This window comes from Cardiocondyla obscurior, linkage group LG18, assembly GCF_019399895.1.
Source record: "Cardiocondyla obscurior isolate alpha-2009 linkage group LG18, Cobs3.1, whole genome shotgun sequence".
NCBI lineage: Eukaryota > Metazoa > Arthropoda > Insecta > Hymenoptera > Formicidae > Cardiocondyla > Cardiocondyla obscurior.
In genome coordinates this window covers 4,476,174-4,499,016 of record NC_091881.1, presented here as the reverse complement: position 1 = coordinate 4,499,016, position 22,843 = coordinate 4,476,174, and the positions used below count along the sequence as shown (strand labels likewise).

General features: G+C 39.0%; 1 protein-coding gene across 1 annotated transcript in view; it reads right to left on the bottom strand.

Annotated features, from left to right (window-relative positions):
- Nucleotides 1–220: 220 nt before the first annotated feature.
- Nucleotides 221–22,843, bottom strand: part of LOC139109815 (serine-rich adhesin for platelets) — a 34,099-nt gene continuing 11,476 nt past the window's right edge. The window contains exons 3-9 of the mRNA XM_070669164.1: nt 20,377–22,052; nt 18,691–19,794; nt 17,619–18,063; nt 17,315–17,415; nt 6,804–16,400; nt 6,090–6,529; nt 221–4,566 (exon numbers count right to left, since the gene is read on the bottom strand). Of these exons, the coding sequence (XP_070525265.1) occupies nt 1,641–4,566; nt 6,090–6,529; nt 6,804–16,400; nt 17,315–17,415; nt 17,619–18,063; nt 18,691–19,794; nt 20,377–22,052 (16,289 nt within the window). The 3' untranslated portion in view covers nt 221–1,640. The remainder of the gene's footprint in view (nt 4,567–6,089; nt 6,530–6,803; nt 16,401–17,314; nt 17,416–17,618; nt 18,064–18,690; nt 19,795–20,376; nt 22,053–22,843) is intronic.

Genomic DNA, 22,843 nt, shown 5'->3' with positions numbered 1-22,843 from the left:
ATTATTTCCGGAAAATAATCTCTAACTTCTATTGTTTTTAGCGTTTGCTTCCGTCTATAAATTTCTTTTTAAATCGGTCTTTTATGAATAAAATTGCAAAATGTTGTTGGCAGAAATATTATGTAGAACGCGATGAGAATAAGCTTGTAAGTAACAGAAATGCGTAAAATTAAAGTTAAGCATATCTTATATTAACCCTTACTTAAATTAGAAAGCGGAATTGTCGAATAATTTTATTTTTCTTTGCAATCCTTATATTACAAAACATACTTTTCCAGACGCATTGAAAATATGCTCTATATACATTGGGTCATCGTCTAGTTTTGTGCTAAAGATTTCCTCTTTTTAATCTTTACAGAAATAATATTAATTACTATTTCGCATAGGCTTTCGCATTATATTTTTCACACATATAACGTATAATATCATATTACATAAACTATTATATATATAATATATAATTATAATTATATATTATGATATATATACGATATATGTACATTGTATGATTATGGCAGTACATTTACATTTAAAGTCTATAACCGTTTGCTTTTTTTTTTTTCTGTCATTTACTTATAACATATACAACATTTTTTTTCATAATATATGAAAATCTACATTCTTATGTTCTACGTGCACGAGGCGAGTACGAAAAGAAAAAAAAATTGATGTCGCGTTTCATGCATTAATAAAGCATTCGGTTTTTTTTTCCCCGTGGACACGCGTGGCTCGCACGGCCGACCGCACACGCAAGCTTGAGATCTAGAAAATTCATAAAAATAACGTGCAAAAGGTTAAGAAAGATTAATTTCTTTCGTTAGCTCGTATCGAGGACTTGAGTTCCTCAGACGTGGGTATTTTCGTCACAAGACAACGCTTTACCCTCCCGAGATCTTTCATCATTCAATGCGATATGTAAGAATACATACGAACATGTAAGAATATTCAAGAATACGAAGAAATACGTTTTACAAATCACGGAAAAAGCTGGTATAAGCGCTAAATTCGATTGGACCCGATTTCACGTTGTCCTTTCCTAAATAAGCGACTGTGACTGGTTTTTTTTTCCCCCCCATTTCTTCACCCGTTTTTCGTGAGAGACTCCCCTACGTACAACTAAACATTACAAACGCGTCCTAGTATTGTCTAAGAGTGCTGCTTTCTTCATTTTCCGCTACGTTTCAGATTCAGTCTATATCTTCCGGTATTTATAAGAGTCCGAATTCATATTTATACATGCATGTTTCTTAGATCGCAACGGGAGAGAATATTCTTCTAATATCTAATCTCTAACGCCAAGCAGAACTATATACATTTTATATCTCTTTTTCTTCTTCACGCTTCAATCACTTTCACTCAATTAATATATTTGCTAAGAAACATTAAGAAGAAAAAAGATCGAACACAACAAATACTTTTTCAATCATAGATCGCACTTGTCCACTGTTTTTGCCTATCTAAACAGATCGACCACGAATAAATATCGTGGAAGAACGCAATCAATTATCATTAAAGAGAAACGTAGAGATGATTTTTTTCCGGTCTCCACTTTTTCGTTCTTACAGTTTGCAACAAAGTAACGTAGTCATCACAATGCGTCTATCGCGCGAATTTGATCAAGTTTAATCGTGAAACACGTATCAAGAGGTACTATTCCGATGTTTTTTGCTCTTCGCCTTGCCGGGTTCGAATTCGTCCTCGCTCCTACGCCGTTTTTCTTTTAACTGCTTTTCCATCGCCAGCATCGTTATCATCCGCTTATGAGAGTCACCTACTATCCATCCGTGCTGCTCCTGCCGATCGTCCTCTTCTTCTTCGGGCGCTGGAAGCGGCTCTGGCACTTCCTCCTCGTCGCTGGAGCTTGACCAATAATATAATTGTAGGGCAGCGGTACGTTTCCGACGGCCAATTGCAACCCCAACTCCTTCTTCAACCTTATTCCAAGATTTGGTAGTCTTTAATTCTTCATCGCCGGAATCATGCTTTCCATTAGACGATTTGCGCTCTTTAGAGTCCTTGTTGTTCGCGGATGTCTTCTTAGATTTTTCCGCAGTTGCCTCTTTACTTTTCTTACTCGGTGAGATCTTACCGTTCTCGGGTTTTAGAACTTTTTTCGATTTCGCTGGTGATTTCGAAAGTTTCTTACGTTTTGGTGAAATTGATGACGGATTATCGTTGGTCTCCGTGTTATTTTGCTCGGAGAAATCTAGATTTAATTTGTTACGATTATCCTCCGAGTCGTCGAGAGAGGGCTCACCAATGTACATTGCGTTTTCTTTAATATTTTCGTCGCCACCTTTTTTGTGCTTTTCTTTAGTCTGATGTTTCTTTTTCTGAATTTGCCCGGAGACAACTCTTTCCACAGCATTTGTCGATACATCATTTTCGTTTAATGCAAGAATTTCTTTTTTCTTACCAACTTCTCGTAGAATTTCTTCTTCGATCGCTTTCTGTTCCTTGGCAATCATCTGCTCGTGCTTCTTTTCGAGGTACCTCTCTTTCCTTTTCTCCTTCGACTCCCGTTTTTTACGCGATTTATCGTGATCGTTACCTTTCCTGCTGTTGTCTCTTATATACGATTCTTCATCCGAGCTGCTTATTTCTGCCAACAGGCCTTGTTTGCCTATGGCGCACTTTCTTTGTCTCCTCGTCGGCTGAAAATCCATAAGTATTCTCTCTTGCTCTTCTCGTAGTTTATCTAACTGTTGTTGCTTTCTCTTTTTCGATTCCTGCACTTTTCTGCTGAGAAATACATGAAGAGGCAGATTATGATCGGATTCTTTCTGCGGTTTTTCGTTGCTGGATAGTTTCTCGGGTAAAACTGGAACATCGTCGTCTGCTTCTTCCCTTTCATCTCGCATTTCTACAGGACTCAAACGTCTGTCCTGTGTTTCTTGATTAATTTCATCGTTAGAAACTTCGTCTGTAGTACCATTAACAATGTTATTCTTTACACGTCCATTCTTTGTTTTCGAATCGAGATTGTCAGGTTGATCCAAAAGGTTTAAAGCTTCTTCTAAGGAAATTAATTCATTCTCCGTTGAACAAGCATTTTTCGCGTTTGTAGCGGTAATTTTGGTTTGCAAAGTTGCATTTTTATCCAATACTTGCGTTCCAGCCTTATTTCTCGCTTCGATAGTCAGCTCTTCGTTTTCCTCAACTTCTGTCTCTGCATCCGAGCTGTCTTCTCTATATAAATCGTCTAACTCAAATGTTCTGTTGTATTGATTATCCGCATCGTCATCGCTGTTTCTCGCCTCGTCGGTCTTTCTTTCATCTATCACTAACGAATGATCCGACATTTCTGATTCTGATTTCGCTGCGTCGTGATCGTTTTTTACAGCATCTTCTTGCATTTGATTCCAATTGTTTGCGATTTGATCCTCATTGTCAAATTCAGATTCATTGACTATACGTTGATTATCCACCTTCTCAATATCGGCATCAAATAACTTTTTCAAATTCTTTCTTGTTTTTAACGAACGTTGCTCGTTTGCGGTTACATAATCGACATTATTACGTTCGTACTCACTGTCGGATGACGTAGACAACTCCGCAAAGAGATTTTGTTTGCCTTTCGAGCATGAGCGTTGGCTCTTTGAAATGCCAACACCGATGTCTTCCGTCTTTGCGGCCGTTCTGAACTCGTCCGAGCTGTCGTTTTCGTACCAGGCATTTCTTACTCGTTTCTTTGAGCTTTTACTTCGTTTTTTGATCTTGCCAGATTGCTTGACGCTCTGCTCTACAGGTCGTTTTATGCGTTGCTGCTTTCTTTCCACAAATTCGTCCATTGGTCCAGTAACAGTAATCGACTCTGCACTCCGTTGCTGCTCTTCGCTCTGGAATGACTTTAGAGCGCCTTTCGTCTTTGGTGCGAACTTTTCCAGTTCTTGAAATTTACGATGGATTATCGCGTCTAACTTCGTGTTCGTGATATAATTTGTCTTGCCATTTTCCAAGATGGAATCTAAATCTTCATCGATATTTTTTGTCTTTGACCAGTTGGTCTCGGGACCTTTGTCGACTTGGTTTCTGTAAGACATTACGCTACCTAAAGTCGGTGTTATTTGACTTTCCTCTTCGTCAAATTCGTATACGTCCTTTATCCTATCCGAGTCACCTTTCCGATCAAGAGAACCGCGGCGTTTCTTTTTCTCTACCATACCACCATAGTGTTCATTCCTACGAATCAGCGGAAACTCTGACTGTTTTTTGTTCTTCTTCGATTTTCGTTGTTTCTGCACATTTGATTCAACAAGTGCAGCCTTAGAGCGTTCCAGCTCTTTTCTGTCGTTTATCTCTTTCTTGCGCTCAAACAACTCCTTAATCGGGTTTCTCGTTTTCTTCGTAAACGAACTTTTCGATATTATCGTCTTTACTGGCCTCTTTGTGGAAATCGGGGTGTCTTTGGCCGCCGCTGCCGCTGCAGCTGCTGCCGCAACCGCCGCCGCAACCATCTTCGCCGATTGATGATTCCTGGTGTTGTTTGTGGTATCCTCGGACGATGTCGAGGTCGGAGCTCGGGCGCAGGCCAATTCCGCTAACAGCTTCATCGGAGCAGAACCACTGCAAAATTAAATTAATTTGTAACAACTTTATTAAATAAAATTATTTATACATCAATGAACGATAGCGAGATTAATAATTAAACGTACGCGTGATCGTGTTAATTGCATAGAAAATATCGTCCCGCAAATGACTATAATTATTTATTAAAAGTTGTTGCAGTTTTAATAACTTTTTATTATCTTTTATTTTTTTTATATCCAGTAATTATAAGAAAAATATTCTTAGATATTTCTTTTTCTTTTCAAATAGAATTTTAATCTGTATATTAAAAAAAAAAAACTTGTTTCAAAGCACGTTTAATAAATAACGCATCGCCTCTTTAACTATCTCATCTTTAAAGTGTAATTTCTGGGAAAACATGTTTGCTAGTAAATAAATTAGCAAGATAATGTACGTACGCTACGCTAGTGCTTCCTATATGCAATGCGTATATTAAATTCCATGTATTACAAGGCGTTATATATCGATATTGTTGTGGGAGAGATCGTTCATCGTATATATAATCATGTAACGAAAGCGGATCAATACTTAACGCGAACGAATGACTATCGTTCGACGATGGTCCCTCGACCATCCTTAGTGAAAATCGAGCGTCAACGCTCGAATAATTCCAGTTCAAGTGGAAAAGGCAAAGCATTCAAACAATATTCGTTCGAATATTACGGACTGTACGCGTTTTACGCAATGCTATTTCGTGCAGATTGATTTAATCCCTGCAGGAAGACAATCGATCGACGCAACATTCGGAAGAATTATTTTTTCAGAGACAAAAAAACTGATCGCTCTTCCGTACATGTCAATCATACGCTGCATTTAATTTAGTGTAATCGAAGAATTGGATAAAACAAAACGGTTGAAAATAAAACATACGCTCGTGCATGTAAATGACCGAGCAATCAACAGGTGTTGAACCGATGTAAAACTGAAAAATACGCTTTGATACGCGAGCCATTCTGCAAAAATATAGCGATATTGTTAATCACCTAGCTCGGCGTTTCATCATATTTCGTTCAATTAACTTTGAATGTCTTCCTGCGCTTTCAAATCAAACTAAAGTTTTAGAAAAACTAGAAACAAATATTAAAAATATTACCGTTTCCATTTAAAATATCTTATTTTAAAAATAGAATAATAAGCTTTAAAAAAATAGAATAATAATTGGCTTTCTTGTAAACGTGTTAGAAAAACAAATCAATATCTATATTTAGTGGTGTCATTAAGTCTGTAAACAGCTGGCCAAGAAAATTTTATGAGTTTATTCATGAATACTTATGAATTTAAAGAATTTTCGTCTTCGTCGTGTTCTAAAACTCATTAAGTTTTCAAAACTTATAGCTATATTTAACCGGAAAGTTTATTATTTATAATATATTTCTTGCGTTAACCGAATATTAACTAAATTAATTAATATAAATAATATAATTAAATATAATTAAATATTAAAAAAAAAAAAATTTTTTTAATTATTTACTATAAAAATTTAAATACTTATATATATATAAATAAATAAATATACTCACTTGTGATCATGCTTGCCATTGCTGTGCAACAAGTTGGATAGTGCCTTCTGTAGACCACCTAAAGTTGAGCTCATCTTGTTCTTGTGTCCTGGCGAAGACTCATGCTCCTTATTCGATATAGCCGACGTAGATAATTGTTCGTGCTCGTGAATACTCGAGGAGTACGAGTTTCCAACGCTGTCTCGCTTATCATCATCAGGATGATCGTTGTCGTTAATCTTCTGGCTGAATGTGCTGGCTATCAGATTCTCACTTTCCCTCATACGCTGCTGGATTTTATCTCGTAGTTTGTTATTGTGTTCAAATGCTACATCCAAACTGTCCTCATAACCGAGATTGTCGATGCGCGATGCGTCTGGACTGGCCGATCTGCTCGATTGTTCGCTGCCACGCGTCCGATAGCTTTTGTCGTGGCTGTTGTACATCTCCTCGCCGAGCAACTAAAAATTGAAAGCACGATATAACTTACATCCTGTATTATTTTTTAAAAAGATCAGTATATAAAATTTTTAATTAAATGACATTTATAAAATATCTATTTTTAATCAATTTTATAGCAAAGCATGAAAAACTTACAAATCTTAATTACACACTTTTAAAATATATTAATTAATTTTTTTCGCTAATTAATCACAAGTTAATTTGGTAGTAAAATATTTCTCAATTAATATTAATAAATTATTCAAACAAAAATTGTTTTCACGCAATACTGACTTGATTCACCGATTCCAGGAGACTGCCAAGACTGTTTTGGCTTTCTACATCCCTCCACCGGTCTCTATTAATCCTGAATCCTTGTGGTTGATCGTCTCGTCTATGATATGACTCTGTGTGGTCCAGCTTAATCTTCTTCGCACCTCTCAGCTCATTCTCGCTGGTCTTCAATCTCGAGCAGCACTCCACGAAGAGTTCCTCGTCGAAGTTAAGGATCTTACCTTGCCGCGGCTGCATCGTCGATTCGATTTCTCTCGGCACATCTAATGCGTTGTCCTCCATCGCGTCTGTGGGTGCGATCGTCACCACATCTGATCTGTGACCCGACGACGGTGACCTAATAATAATTTTCTCTCCAGAAAATTCGTTGGATGAAAACTCATTCGTCTTTTTCGAATTATCATCATGCGTTATGTGTTCTTCCTCGCCGTCTTCCTCCTCCTCCTCTTCTCCTTCTTCGTTAGAGCTGTTTTCCACAGAACTGTCAGGAGTTTCACGAGCATAAAAAGGCGACATTCTTCGACGTTCGTGATCGTTGTCGCTTTCTTCTTCCTCTTCCTCCTCTTCTTCTTCGTCGTCGTTATCATTGTCGTCAGACTTTCGATTCGTTTGAGAATTTTCATCGAGATCGTCTAATTGATTTTTTACTATTTCACCAGCTAAAGTGTTATTATGCGACGATATCGTAGACTCTTCGTCTTTTCGTCGAATATCCTGATCGAATTCTAGATTTTTTTCCGAACGTTGCCAATTTTCATTAATGATTTTTTTCCTATTCTTTTTAGAACTCTGTGACCGATCTAAATGTGCCAACAAATTATTTTGTTCTTTATTCATATGTTTCGACAGTACTGAGTCGCTGTGAGCAAAGGACTCATAAATGTTATCTTTCATCAAAGTTTTAGATTGATTTTTCAATTCACTTACAGATCGTATCGTTTGATCGTTTTGCATTTCATTTTTTATTTGCTGTTCCCTCGAAGGAGCTGATGGTTCATTATCGGAATCTCGTAAAATCTTTTTGTTCGTTTTCGCTTTACTTATTTTATTCACGTTGGAATCCTTTTTAGATTTTCCGCGCCCGCTGTGCACTTCAGTCTGTTTTTGATCTATCAAATTGGCGCTTTCCCAAACGTCGTCATTTTTTTGTTTAACACTATTCGAATTATCTAAACGATTCAGGTTTTTAGGTTCGTAAATCTCGCTGTTCTGTTCGTTAGAAACCTCGCGCGTCTCATCAAGATACTGATCGTCGGAAAGGCATGGTGAATTTTCATTGTCGAAAGCTCTCCAGATTCTCTCGTCGACTTTGGTCTTGTTCTCTCTTCGTCTATTCTTGAACATATTGAACTGCGACGGCGAAGAAGAACGCTCGTTAATATTCTTTTTACGATGACTAGAATTATTCTTCGATTTTCCGTGAACGTCGTGGTCGACTCGAAGATTCTCCCAGTTTTCGGAGGTGGCATTCTTATCTTTTGTCCGTTCTTTATTCAATTCTTTCTCATAATGTCGCTTTGTCTCTTTGTCTTTACTGTTTAATTCAGTGTTAATTTGATTGGTTATTCCTTCGATCTCATCATCTTCGTCCGTAAGTGTACGTAATACGTCTTCGTAAGTTTTTCTGAGAGAAAAAATTTTTATCATTTCATCCGCTCTAATCTTGCTCTCTCTGTGTCTTCGTTTAGTTGGACTGGTGGGCGACTCGACACGATTTTCGGGTATCGATTCAACATCTTTCTCCCGTTTCTTTCGATTTTTCGTTTTTCCATGAACCTCACCGCTACACTTGTCGTTACCTTTCTTTTTTGGCGATCGCTCGCTGTCTCTCTTGATTTCAGAACTAGAGTGCTTCTTTTCTTTCTTGTGTCCATTCTCAGGGAACTTTGCTGGTCCGCGTGAATAGAATCTCGCTTCGGAAGCACTCCTGGACATGTCCGAGTCGTCTTCCGATCGTGATACCCAGTCGTTTAGCACTTCCTTTACTTTGTCTGCTTTCTCACTGCTAATCACTCGGCCGAACACGCTCTTAACAATTTTACTCTTGCTTGAAGCAGCGGATTCGATTTTGTCATCCTCGTTTTCACTGTCACTCAACAATTCAGCGACTTTAACTTTTTTTCTTTTACCTTTTGACGTTTTCGGTCTTTTACGATCAGTTTCTCGTTCCTTACTCATTGACTTTCTTGATAATTTCTTGCCAGGTGAATTTAATTGACCTGTCTTTTCGTTACAAATGTTAGCAGTCTCTAAATTATCTATCGCCGTCTGAGATTCGTGGGAACTTGTGATGGTAAAAGATTTATTATCAGTGATTAAAATTTCGGCTTCGCTATCTTCTGACTCTAGTAAAAGTTTCGTCTTAGAAACGTCTTCTTCAGGAACCTCTTCTCTTAATTTAGTTTGCTCTCCTTCTGAAATGTCTGTTCGTTCTTGAATTTTAAAACTATCATCATCGAATGTTTTTGATTCAATAGATTTCTTATCATCGATCGTTGTCTGTTCGGTAATTTGTGGAGACTGCTTGACTGCTGGCTCGATCGTTAGATTCGTAAAAATATTGATTCTCGTATCATCGTCATGTTTATCTTCTGGCTCACATTTTGTATCGTCAATACTTATATTCGTTTCTAATGGAGTCAAAATTTCGATTTTTTCTGACAAAGAATTTAACGTAGTCTTGCAATTCTTTATAAGCACGGTGTCGTTTGTTTCATTATCCGTAGATTTTGTTTTCTGCGCAAGTTCGACGACGCTTGGCTCAGTATTTTGAATCTCTTCAACATTTAATAAATCTGTCTTTGTTTCTGATAAACTAGATTCTGAAGTACGCTCTTGAACGGCAGATAAAGATTCAGCGTTCGATATCAAAGAATTAATCGATGTAATTTCTTCGACAATCGTTTCAGAACATAATTCAATCATATCTGTCTTTTTCTTAATTTCGTCGTGATTTGATTTTGGCAATTGGGAAGCACTCGAATTATCGGCTTGTATCGAAGAATTATTTAGTACAGGATTTTTCCTAGGCCTACCTCTACTTCGTTTAGGAGGCTGGGCATTCGCATCAACGTGTGGCGCCTTGCTGATCTCTTCAAGGCTCTTTTCAGTATGTGAATCTACTTTTTGATATTTAATTTTTGATTCGTCAAGATTACCCGTAGCAACGGCATCATTTCCGTTAACTTCGGATTTCGTGTAAACCGAAGCGCTATCAGAATTTGAGATAACACGATTTTTAACCCTCGGTCTGCCGCGTTTTCTTTTCTTGGTCTCGTTTGTCGAGTCTGTCTTTGATTTTCCAAGTTCTATTTCTTGGAGATTCTTATCCTCAGTGTCAACGCATATATTTTCTTGTAATGCATTACTGTTCGTTTCTCCTTCTACCTCACTCTGTTTCTTTTGTGCATCATCATTCTCTATTTCGTCGCTGTTAATTTCTGTGGAAGTGTCCATAAAAAATACATCAGTTTCGATATCAGATTCCTCATAATGTTGAATGTTTTTACTTCTTCTGGGTCTTAAACTAAAACGATTCGTTTCAGTTAAAGCTGGAGTATTTTCTCTTTCTTCGTTATCCACTTTCGACAGCTTTTTGTGGGTCCTCCGCGTGGTTCTAAAATCTGTTTGTTGCTCAGTTTTTGCGTCGATATTACATGTTGATTTTAAATTTGATTCTTCATTCAAAGATTCAGCAATTATTTCCGATTGATTTTTCGAATCGGCAATATCCATACATTTTTTAGAAACGTGTTCAATATTTTCAATTATTTCCGTTGTTTCTTTTATCGAAATATGATCGCAAGATGATGAGGAAGCTCGAATAATGTCGTTAGTTGATTTCGGAAACTCATTCGAGTCGATTCTACATTTTTCTAAATTTGGAGAATCCAAGATCAAATGTTCCTCCGCCAGATTTCTCTTTTTCGATTTATTCCGCTTTTTGTCGGTATTCTTACCTCGTTCTAAATCCACCTGCTTTTTTTGAACGGGTTTCTCCGGCATTGATGACAATATCGAATCTTCCGGTGTTACATGATCGGTTAAAACGTACTCGTCGTGACTCATATTCTCGGTAATCTTGCAAATTTCTTCGTCCAACAATTTATCTTCCAACATCTGTCTTGTGTTTCCAAGATCCATTAAAGATTTCGTCGAATCTTCGTTAGCTGCGTACGAAATGTAATTGTCGTCTAGTTTTAAAGACTGCTGAATGTTTTCGTGAGACTTTACGTCTTCCGAAATGCTTTCTATCTGTTGATCGGACTCTTCGTCATTTTTCCAATCGTTATCGTCTTCTTCAGCTACATTCTCCGACGTGTTGCTGTTAACTGATTCGACTTTGTCCTTAGTAGATTTAGTCAATTGTAATAAATGCGATTGCGACAACGTATGTTTCTTTAGAGAACTTTTGCGAGTAAAGCTGGTAGCGCATACATCGCAGAAAAATTTCGCTGCCTCCTTCGTTAGCTTTTTCCTTTTTTCTACGATTAAAATTTCGCCGGTTTTCGTGTGCACCACCACGAAGTTACCAGCCCCGCGTTTCTTTGGAGTGGCCGAATTATCCGAAGAATCATGATTATTTGATGCTAGTGGTTCTAAAGTATCAGACGAATCTTTGTTCTCTGTATCATCCATCGATTTGACTATGCTTTCATTTAAAAGATCTGAAGACGTATCAGTAAGTTCGAATTCTCGCTCGATGTTCTCTAGCGCTTCTGTATTTTCTAACGAAGCTTGAATGTCCATTGGAATATCGATGTCATCCGCATCGGAGAGATCGAGATGCTCGTCGAGCAACGATTTAGTTTTGCTCATCTTTTCTTTTAAACTCTGCTTATCGTTCTTCAAAGCTGTCGAATCTGTGAGAGAAACGTTATCTTGAATGTCATCAACTGCTGCTTCCTCTTTCATTTTTTTTTTCGCGAATCGCTTCTTTCTGAAATAGCTGGACTCGCTCGCGCACGAACTCTCGGATAGATCGTCCGTGCTTTCGGCACTCTGACTCTGAATGCTGGAATCAAGATCCTCGTTCGACAACTGTGTTTTTTTCTTAAACATAGATCTTGTCTTTGTTGAAAATGAAGTAAGACCGATCGAACCTGAAGAATTCGATCTTTCAAGCTTTTTTGTGTTCGATTCTTCGCTTACGATACATTTCTCTGTTTCTTCTGGTTCTTCGATTTTTTTTTCGATCAAATTAGACGTTTCATTAATGTCTGCGGGTTCTTCGTTCGCCCGAGAATCTTCAGAAACGCTGCCACCATTCCAACGACCATCTTCTGACTGTAATTTCTTCCTTGAACTCCGTTTCTTTCCGCTCTGCGGTAAATCTTTTACTTCCGGTATTTTAAAGTTTTCAGATAGTGATTTATTCGAATCTTCTATATTGTATTCGTCATCGAGTTTCGAAGGAGTTTTGGCAGATTTGTTACCCGGTAAGTCCAGATGTTCATCGGATAATGATTTCGTTTTCGCATTACGTCTCTTAGTTGATTTTAAAGGCATTGCATTATTTTGTGTTTCTTCATTCTTTTCAGAAATTATTTTTTTCAAACTCGATAATTTTTCTAAAGAAATGTCTGAGTCTTCGTTAGTGGTCCCAATTTCTATTAGTTGCTTATGAGTGGATTCTGATGATTGGTGTTGCTCAATGGATGACGAAAAAAACTTTTCTGTCGTATGAATCGATTTCTTGGAGACTTCAAGAGTCTCTGTCGCAGCATCTATCGGAGAAGTTATAGATAAGGCAGATTGCGATTTTCTTTTCGATGTACGCTTAGAAGGCTTGTTCGTATCGATTGAATCTTTTTTCTGAGTGTTATTCACAGATTTTTCACATTCAACGTTTTTCTCAGAAGATAATATTGAAAAATCGACGGTATTTTCATTAAACTTTGTCAATTTAACATTAGTAATAGCATCATTTTTATCGGAAATTATTTCGTCAACGGACTTTTCAAGACTTTCCATTAATTTATCGTTTTCACAAACTTCTTTTTCTGAAAGATGAATTAATTTTTCTGAACTCGATTCATCAATAGTTTTCTTGAGATCTTTTTCTAAACTCGATGACTTTAAATCATTCTTGAGAACTTCATTTTCAGTGTATTGAAGTGACTTCGATTTCGTAATTTCAGTATCTGTATTTAAAGATTCTTCGACGCTATGTTTCGGTGAAAACTCATTCAGTTCCTTCTGAATGTTATTTTCGTCAGTACAATGTTCGACGATCTTTAACGATTTTCTTTTACTTTTCTTAGAGCAGTTTGTGTTCTCTGATCTTTTATTACATTTTCTTCTGGATTTCGTATAATCTCCTTTCTTTTCATCTTTTTCTGAATTTTCTTTTTGCATCGTAATTAATGGAGATGAAACTGAAATATCAAATAATGACGTAGAGCTTTTATTCGTATTCGTAATTTTTACCGGAATAATTGATTCTTTATTTATTATATCACAAGTTTCTTCAGTATGTGATTCCTCAATGGAATTTATTACGTCATTTACCTTTTTACTTACATTATCATTATTCTTTGTTTCAACATTTAAAACATCATTTACTTTAATTTGATTTTCACTTTGTGCGTCATATTTTGTTATCAAATTTTCCTCGAGATTGTCCGAAATTTCCAAAGAGCCCGTCGAATGTTTGAATATTAAACTCTCACTTTTGTTATTTTCCAAATCTTGAATTTTAGACTCGGCAATTGCTGACAGTTCTTTATCCATAGATATAGCTGTTACGTTGCTGTCGTTATTATTATTCGAAGCATGGCTTATCTCTTCAGAATTTATGTGTTCCGCGTTGTCAGTTAAAGTAGATCCCACTTCTTCAAGAATACTCGTTAACTCATCGGCCGCAGTATCAAGCAAGGAGCCTACTTCGCCTTCTAGTAAAGCATCTTTTTGTTTGGCTATTTTTGACACAATTTTCTCTAAGAAAGAACCTTTACCTTTAGTTTTTCTTCTCGACAAATCGAGAATAATATCGGTGGCTGGCGAACATGCTTTAGTAGTGACTTTTGGTGATACGTCGACGAAAGCATTCTCCTGTGTTTCATCAAGGTAATGAACATTCTTTTCATCGTCCACGTGAATATTATCAGTTGTACTCGTCGTCGTAATAACTTCGTTCTCAGCGGATCCTTCTTCGCTTTTGGCGAGGACAGATAGTTCGCTGAATGTTGAGTCCATCGTTATCACATTACCCTCGCCATCGCTCGGTTGTTGTGCGCTTCCGTGTCGCGTTATTCTTTCTGGATTATCTAAACTAGTCTGAACAGTAAGCACTTGCACGTTCTGCTGTGCCTCTATGGGAATATTCATACCTTCTGTTAGAATACCAATGACGTTGTTCAAAGACCTTTTTCTTGACGATTTTTCGCGGCGTGCGCTCCATGTTTTTTTAGGTCTTCCTACCTTCGCCTTGGTATGGACGTTGACGGGAGTCTCCAAGGAGTTTTCCTTACCACTATCGACGGACAGATTACTCGTCTCCGACTGTAAATGACTTAAATTGATATTTACTACCGTCAAATCTAAATGATTATCTGAATTTTTTTCATATTCACTTTCAATTTCTCTTTCACAAATCTTACCGAACTCTTTCTCCATTTCCTTCTCGTTTAAGACATTGTCGCTACTAGTCTGTTCGTCGGATGCGGGCGTATTACTCTCTTTATCTTCATCCACCGATTTGTTACGACTGCGACGTTTTCCGAGCAAGCCGCTGCCTTTTCGAAAGCTATCACTTGCAGTTTCTGTAGAAGACTCGTTTTTAGCATCGCTCAGTGATCCTCTCGTTTGTCTACCGCTAGTCTTACTTTCCATATCGGAATTGTCAATTGCAATTTCCTTCGTTTTCGCTGCCCTGTCTCTTTTTCCATGTTGACTCTTTTCGTTTTGCGGCAAATTGGCAATCGCGTTACTAGCCGAATCCTTCTCTAAATTTGTTTTCGTTAGCTTATCGTCGTTCTTTTTCTCGATGCTTTTCCGGGACGATTTTCTAGTTAACTCGATCTTCTCCTTTTTGCTCGTGTCCTTTGATCCATCCGATTCATCGTCGAGTTCTCGCGGATTTTTGTCATTTGCTTGAAGCATTTTGGATCTTGGCGTAGATTGTCTTAAACTGCGTTTCGTGTCATTAGACGCGAGTTCTAGCGTATTCAAAAGATCTTCTTTGCTAGCCGAACCCAGCAGTTTCTTTACCTCAAACGGAATGCCCGATAATTTCATGGAATCTCTATCTATTTTATTTTTTACATTACTTCGAGTTTCTTTCGTTACCTCTTCTTTTTTCAATCTCAAATCTTTTTTGACAATTGTCTCTCTCTTTGACGTTTCTCCTTTACTGCTTTCGTCGCTGGTTACTATATTCAATGAACTCTTTCTACCTTTCACTTTGTCATCTTTTAACTTTATGTTATTTTTCGAAACTTTATTTTCTTCAACTGTATTAATCTTTTTTTGCTGTGCCAATTCTTTCGTTTTCTGTTTCGGTTTTCGTCCTCTCGTCGATTTCTTAATCTTTTCAGTCTCGAGATCGACATTAATTTCACTATTATCTTCTTTTTCTTTCAAAACGCTCTTCGTAGAAATTCGGGATGTCTTTTGATCTTGAAGAGAACTTGATGATGTTACTGGCGATAAGATAGGCAAATCGTTAGCCGACTTATCAGATTCTTCATTTGCAGAAATGATCTGCACAACTGGTTCTAAAGTCGGCATCTTGTCGCTGTCAGATGATAACCGAGTTACTCTTCGTGGCAACTGGAGATTGGCTTTTTTCAATTTCTGTGCCGCTTTCAGTTTACGCTTAATTTTTATGGAGTTGGTAATTTTGTGCTTTCCATCGTCCGTGTTCATTTCAAATGATTTCTCTGACGAACTCTTGTTTGGATTACGAGCAAATTTGCCATCCTGCGTTCGCAACTGCGATTTCGCTTTGAGAGAGGCATTTAGAGATGCGACTGGGTCCACAGAACGCTTTCTTTTTAGTATGCTTTGTGCCAATTTATTTTTGTTTTTTATTCCAGAAATCGTCGACATTTTCTTGCTGTCAATATTATCGTCATCTTTATCAAGCTCTCTCGGCGATGTCTTTGTGTTCTTTGGTGTACTCTTTGGAGAAAATGTCTCCTCACCTTCGTCCTTTGTCTCAGATACATTCTTGAACTTTGCAAATTTACTCATCGCTTTTGCCAGCCTGTTACCGCTTTTACTTTGAAGTTGCGGATTCTTCAAGTTCCTTCTCTTACTAAGAACTCTAGGTCGTCCAACGACTCTCGGTCGAATAATTCTATCATTTTGATCCAAAGACTTGCTGGTCGCCTTCGACAAATCTTCGTTCACCTCTTTGGCTTCCTCCTTATCTTCGTTCTCTGTGCTTTTATCACCATCGCTGTCCGATTTTTTCTCAATCTCGTGACATTTCCTTACGACACTTTCGATCACCGCGGCGATGTTATCACTGCGGCACCGGTTCCGCTGAATCGACTTGGCGTTCTTCAACAATTTGTTCCTCAGGGCGGCTTTGTTACGTGAGATTCGGGACGAGTTGTCGCCAATTAAGTGAGGCCTCGTTCTGGTCTGCACCTGTTTCAATAAAGGCCAAAAATACCGCTATAACTTTTGCGCTAATGTATTCACTTTCGTTACCATTGTGACAGAATTCTAAGTGTTTATACTTTAAAAAGATAAAAATACTTTTATCTTATATTTTTATTTGCAGTTTGCATTTTTTTTATAACTACAAAAATAGAAATTTAAAAGAAATATATATATAATATTAAAACCAGCAATTTTATAATTAAAAAAACGTTAAATAAATGTGAAGAACGGCAGTATAAATATCGCCCTGCTTGCACGAATATGTGCACGATCATGGGAATGTACTTCGAGGAGCACGTATGTCAACTAATCGATGCTTTTGCTCATGTGCGACGAAGCGCGCAAGGCAATAACGCTATATCATTATTTCAACGAGTCTCGAGTTTTTCATGATTTTCTCTCGCTTATTTGACATACTTGTACCGCCTAAGTTAACCAGCGACATTTCATTTTTCATATAATTTGCTTCGATAATACATAAAATTGTGTAAAATTGTATCTATAATTTCAATCGATTTCGTTTGTCACTTTCCTCTTATGTCAATTTTTTCTGCTCGTCATAGAAAATTACGTGACTTTCTTGAATAATGAAAATTTAAATATAACTAAAAGTAATTAGAATAAATCAAAAAAGACAAAGCAGTTTTTTATTCAGCAATTTTAATTATAATAACATTACGACACATACTTTCGTCGAGTTTTCTAAAGGATAAAATGTACTGTCGTATAATTTTTATATAAAAAATTTATTAACGTTAGATATTAATGTATTGTCGACGTTAAAGTTAAATTAATCGGCTATTATAGTCTCTTTTTACGGTTCTAATATCGATTCAATTTTAATCGAGTGTATTATCGAAGCAAAGATAGTCATTGTATCACGGTATTAAATTACTTACGTTACGAAGTCGACCCTGCGATCGCATCACATTGTCTTGCAGAACCTTCCTCGTAGCTCTTTTCGCCGGCAGATTGGCCAGCATTTTCTGAATGCTCTCGCCTGAAAACAAATTCGAACAATCGATCGTGAAGCTACATATACTGTAGAAACAAATATAAATGCAAATTCTCCCTTAATATCTAAAATAATTAAACCTTTAAAACTTTATTAAAATTATTCCTCTCGGGCAATAAAATTTGGAGATATTTCATCCGTGTGTTTGTGTAAAAAGAAGTTAATACAAAAGTAGGCTTTGTTCTTACGGTCACTCGGGCGGACTCTGGGACCAGCCGGTGCCTGCTTTTCTTTGCACCGGTCCACGTTGATAACCCGCGGTTGCGGTTGCGTCTGCGAGTTCTGTATGTTTCTCTTCATGCCACGTTGACGCCGTCGACGACTGCGGCTACCAAACGGTCGCCATTTACATTTCTTTTTGCCGCTGCCGGTGAGACCGAGCAACCAGGCCTGATCGCCGCCGCACTCTAACATGTGGCGGTGCAGCTCGCCTACGTTCGGGCAACTCTTGGTGCACTTCGTGCAGACCATCTCTGTGAGGGAGGCATCGCGTGCCGCATCGGTGGGTGCGTCTTTTCCTGGCAAATAGAGGTGCTTGTAGTATTCCCGCTGATCGCCCGCTAGATCGAAATGCGAGCACAAAATGCGCGGATGCGTGGAAGCCTTGTGATCCTCCATTTCTTTGAGTGTCACCTGTGCAAAAACATGAGCGGTTCAGTCATCGCCGTATCGCTTTGTTCCAGTTGTCTCTCGATTAATCTCAAATACGCAATGCTTCAATTCTCGCAAACCGGATTAAAGCGATATAACAAAGACAATATATCATATGGTTTTATTTGCTCAGTATTTTAGATAACGCATATAGATAAATCTATTTTTTCTTTTTATATATATATTACCAGAAATATTAATTTTATTCTGATATTACTAATATTCTTAGATAAATTATACGCTTCGCTTTATGTGTAAAAAAGAAATAAGTAAACCATCACAGAAACAAATTTGTACGAATGAGTCAATTTAGAAGACTCGCTTGCTTACCACATATTTGTGCGTATCACACGAATGTCAAAGATCAAGTACATTGCTTGATAAATTATCTTAGACCCCGTTCGCACCAATTAAAATGCATTTGCTATACAGTAAAATCTAAAATCATCTCAGAATCATATATAAAAATTTGTGTCTTTAATAATTTACGAATTTTAATTTGCATGTCTTGCAGAAACTATGTCTACATTTTTTTTTCCCAAAAACAGTAATATAAAATCTTACTTCTCAGTCTAATTAGAAAATTTGTAACAAGCTTGCTGTACTTACATGCCTAGAGCCGCAAGCGCCGCAAATATAGATCCGCATTCGCGACCATTCACCACTCAGCTCAGCATAAACGATTTCTTGAGCACTGGCCACTTCTCTGTCGCTTTCTTCGCGCCTCCGCAGTCTCATAAAGTTTGCAAATTCACCGCTGAATTCCGTGCAAACTATCGAACTGGACGACGACGAGATCGCGGTTAATTTGATTGTGGATTCGTTCTTCGCTTCGCTTGGAAGCGGTTCACCAGCGTCGAGGACGACGTCGAGAGCCGTAGCACCCGCGTCGACAGTATCAGCATCATCCTGATTACTCGCTGCAGTTTCCACGATAGGCTCGGTTTGCTCCTGATCGCGAAGAGACACTTCGGTTGACTCGCAGGATGGCAACGGGGTCTGATGCAATCTGCTGACAGCGAGGCGCTCCTTAAGTAATTGCTGTTTCCTTCGAAGTGACAGCTGCGTGGAGATGTCAAACTTGCTGAGGTCCTTGATCGAGCACGTCCACTGCTCCCTACCGTCGTACTTGCGCGGGAAATTATACTTTTCGAAGGAAACACGACGTGGCCGCGAGCCGCTGCTCGTTCTGCCGGCCTTCCGCGCATACTCGCTCGAGTTCTCGTGCTCCTCGCTGGCCGAAAAGTTCTTGCTGTAAACCGGCGTGGCCGCAGTCAATGAAATGTCGATGGGAAATTGGATCTGATTGTGTTCATGGTACGACTGCTGCGGCTGTTGCTGCGGTGATTTTGATTCGGTCGTCGTTGTCACCGCAGTCGAGCTCGAGATGGCAATCGGTGGCATGCACGTCGACGACGACGGGCCGCTTATCGTCTGCAGCTTGCCGTCCAAATGGTGCAGCAGGTTCTCGCGAACGTTGCAGCTCACGTTACTGTAGAAGGAACTGTCGAATTCAGGACTGGCCGGATTATCGATGGACTCTCGCGTCGCGATGAGCTTCGTTCGGCTGCTGTCCGACCGTTGGCTGTCACCTTGATCCTCCGATTCCTTTTCTTCGGATTTTTTCTCCCGAGCCGACATGCTTACCTTCTCCCGTATATTTTGACTACAAATTTCTTTGCAGGAGGGCGAACCTTCTTTGATCTTTTCCGGCTAAAAAAAAAGAGCACATGCTTGTTTAAAACCTACGAGCACGCTACAAAAAATTTTTTATCGTCACAATAATTAATAAATAATTTTAATTGGAATTTAAGTGGCAGTATTTTTGCGCAGATCTAAAAATATTTCTATGTTCTTTTCACATGTGAAATTTCTTTGTCCTTCAAGAAACACAACGACTTATTATAAAGTCTTAGGATGTTTTTATTTTTATTCTTATCGCAGTAAATTTCTTCCATTATTTACAACATTTTTTAATTAATAATTATTAAATAATTTTAATATGTAAATACATAACAAAATTAAAAACATTTCAACTATATTAATATTAAAATTATATTAATATAATTTTGAAAAGAATGATTTAAAAGCACGTATACTCATTATAAAAACAATATCAGTAATAAATATTTAATAAATTAGCCACGAATAGAATACAAAAGTAGAAGGTTAATAAGTTTTAACAGAATTTCTAATACCTCATAAATATCGATCAAAGCTATTAAAATTTTATATTCTATTCCAAGGCACGTGAAACAGCATTCGCATCATTCATCGATTTTCCGCGACATTTACCTGGTTGATCCTCTCGGCGTTTCCCCCGTGCGTCTCCATCGTGTGTCCCACCAGAGCTTCCCGGGTGGAATACCTCGTCGAACACTGAACGCACGCGTGGTATTTATCCCCGTGGCTACCGACCATGTGTTGGAATAGCGCCTCTAGGGTGTCGGCACACTTCTCAGAACAGTACTGGCAGTTTTGGGAGGGCTTGCGGAGGTTTCTCTCCGATCTCCTGCCACCCCCGAGCTGATGAGCTCTCTCCGTGTGTCGTTGCCGCAAAGACATCGATAAAAACTTTCTGTCGCAATAGAGACAGAGGAGCCTGACCGGCGGAGTGTTGCAAGACAACGGTTTCAATTTCTGCGCCGACGGGAGACTCGGAGGCGAGCCTAAAGAGAGTCGCGAATTCACCGATTCACAGTTTTGAAGCACAGATGCGACTTTGTCCAAGGGCAGACTGCAATGCAAGCTCGTCACGGAGAGCTCCTGAACACTGGCGCTTGAATCTTTGGTCTTTTCCACCCTCGACTCGACCATGTCAGTCTTCTTCGTCCTTTCGCAGTCTTCGGCCTTTTGCTTCTCGCGATCGTCAATTGTACGATAAACGTCGCTCAACAGATCGCTCAGCAGCTCGACGCAGATCGCTTGTACTTCGGCATTTTCTGTAACTGCGAGCTCGTCACGCGTACGATTTCCTCTACCGTCGTCGACGTTCGCCCTCTCCTCGACCTGATGTTCACTCAATCTGTCCATTATAATCGCACTCAGCGTTCGACTTTCCTTGTTTTCTCTTGAAACACTTCGATCATCGTCGGACGATCGTTTCGCCTCGGCATCCAGACGTTCGATCTCCATCTTCGAGGGAGATTGCATTAATTCTTTACTAATGCTAGCTTCCAAATCTCGTAGACTGTCTTCTACCGCCCTGTTTACGTTCGAGCAGTCTGCAGTCTCTGAGAATTCGGTGTCCTCGGCGTTTTCAACCATCGCAGAATCCTCTAACCGCGGTACAACGGCGGTTTCATTATCACCCTCATTCGAAGACTCCGATTTGACCGCTGTGTTTCTCCGATCTTCATCCTCTTCTTCATCATCGTCATCACTATCATCGTCGTCACTATCATCTTCTTCTTCTTCCTTTTCTTCCTCCTCATTAGCATCTATTCTCTGCTTTTCCAGCTCCTTTGCTTTCTCCGCTTTCTTGTCTTCTTCTTCCTCGTTGTCCTTAATCACCCCGTTTAGCACCGTCAAGTATTTTTCGATATTTTCTAAATTTTCCAGATTTCTCTCGACGCTAGTCCGATCGTCCTCTTCTTTCCTTGGCGAGGAACTTCCGCCAGGAGCTCCATCCGGCACTTTCTTGCGCAGGTTGTTGATCACGTTGCTCAGCCTCGACCGCTTATCCTGGGCGGTCTGCGCCGATGATGATCTGTAGGCCTGCCCGTAGCGTTCCTGCAGCAACTGCTGTTGTTGCTGCTGATGTTGCTGACGGTCGGCGTTACTCCCTGCCGCGTTGGCGGGATGGTTTACGCCCAGATCCTCCAAGCTCTGCGTCGACGCTACCATTCTATCGGACGACGACGCTGAGCCGGACGCCGAAGGGATGCCGGACAAAAACTTCGCCGTGTGATAACCCTCAATCGTTTCGTCGTTCGATGCTTCACTACCAGATACGTCCGCCGAGGCCGCCTCTAAAAGAGATACTCCTTTGTAATTGCCGCCGTCGCGAAACATCGCTTTTCAACATCCGGCATTTTCGATCGTTAAATGTTAGGCGATTTATTTTTCCATCGGACAAAATAATTGTATCGAAATTAAACGGCAGACCTGGGACAACAAACTGTTGTTATTCAGGAACAAAGCAAAATGAGCCGGATGTTCATTTAGGGTTGGCGAAGTTTCACGTAATCTTATCGTATAAACCTCTGTTCACCGGAGCTGCTCAATATTAATCTTAGTTTAATTGATTCTCCTCCCCGGTCGCGTCTTGAGATAAAGCGGGTTAACTAAGTCTTAATTAATAACTTCACGTCTCGTGTGTAATGGCACTCACTGTAAAAATTAAGTTTAATTAATCTGAATTTATTTCGTCGGTAGTTTTTTTTTGGAATAATAAAAAAATATAATAAAAAAAATAAAATAAACCACGGTGAGCGTTGGTCTTCAAATGTGCACCTATACAATCATCTCATTTTTGTTCCGCCAATCTTGTGGACCATTCTAATTAGCGTCGCGCTCGAAAAAGGTACGTTTACCGATCAGAAAAGAAATTGAAAATCGCGACAAACGGGGCTTTATCCATCGCGAGAAAATCAGAAAGAAAGAAAGGAGGCTCTCCTCGGCTATGTCTCTCTGCCGACACTTTTTTTTTTATCCGGAAGTCGGGGAGAAGGGAGGCTGGGAGAATCGATAACCGTCCCTCTGCCACGTCGAAAGGGGTTACGGTTGTACGAGTGGCGTGAGCTTCGAAAGGGAGAAAGGA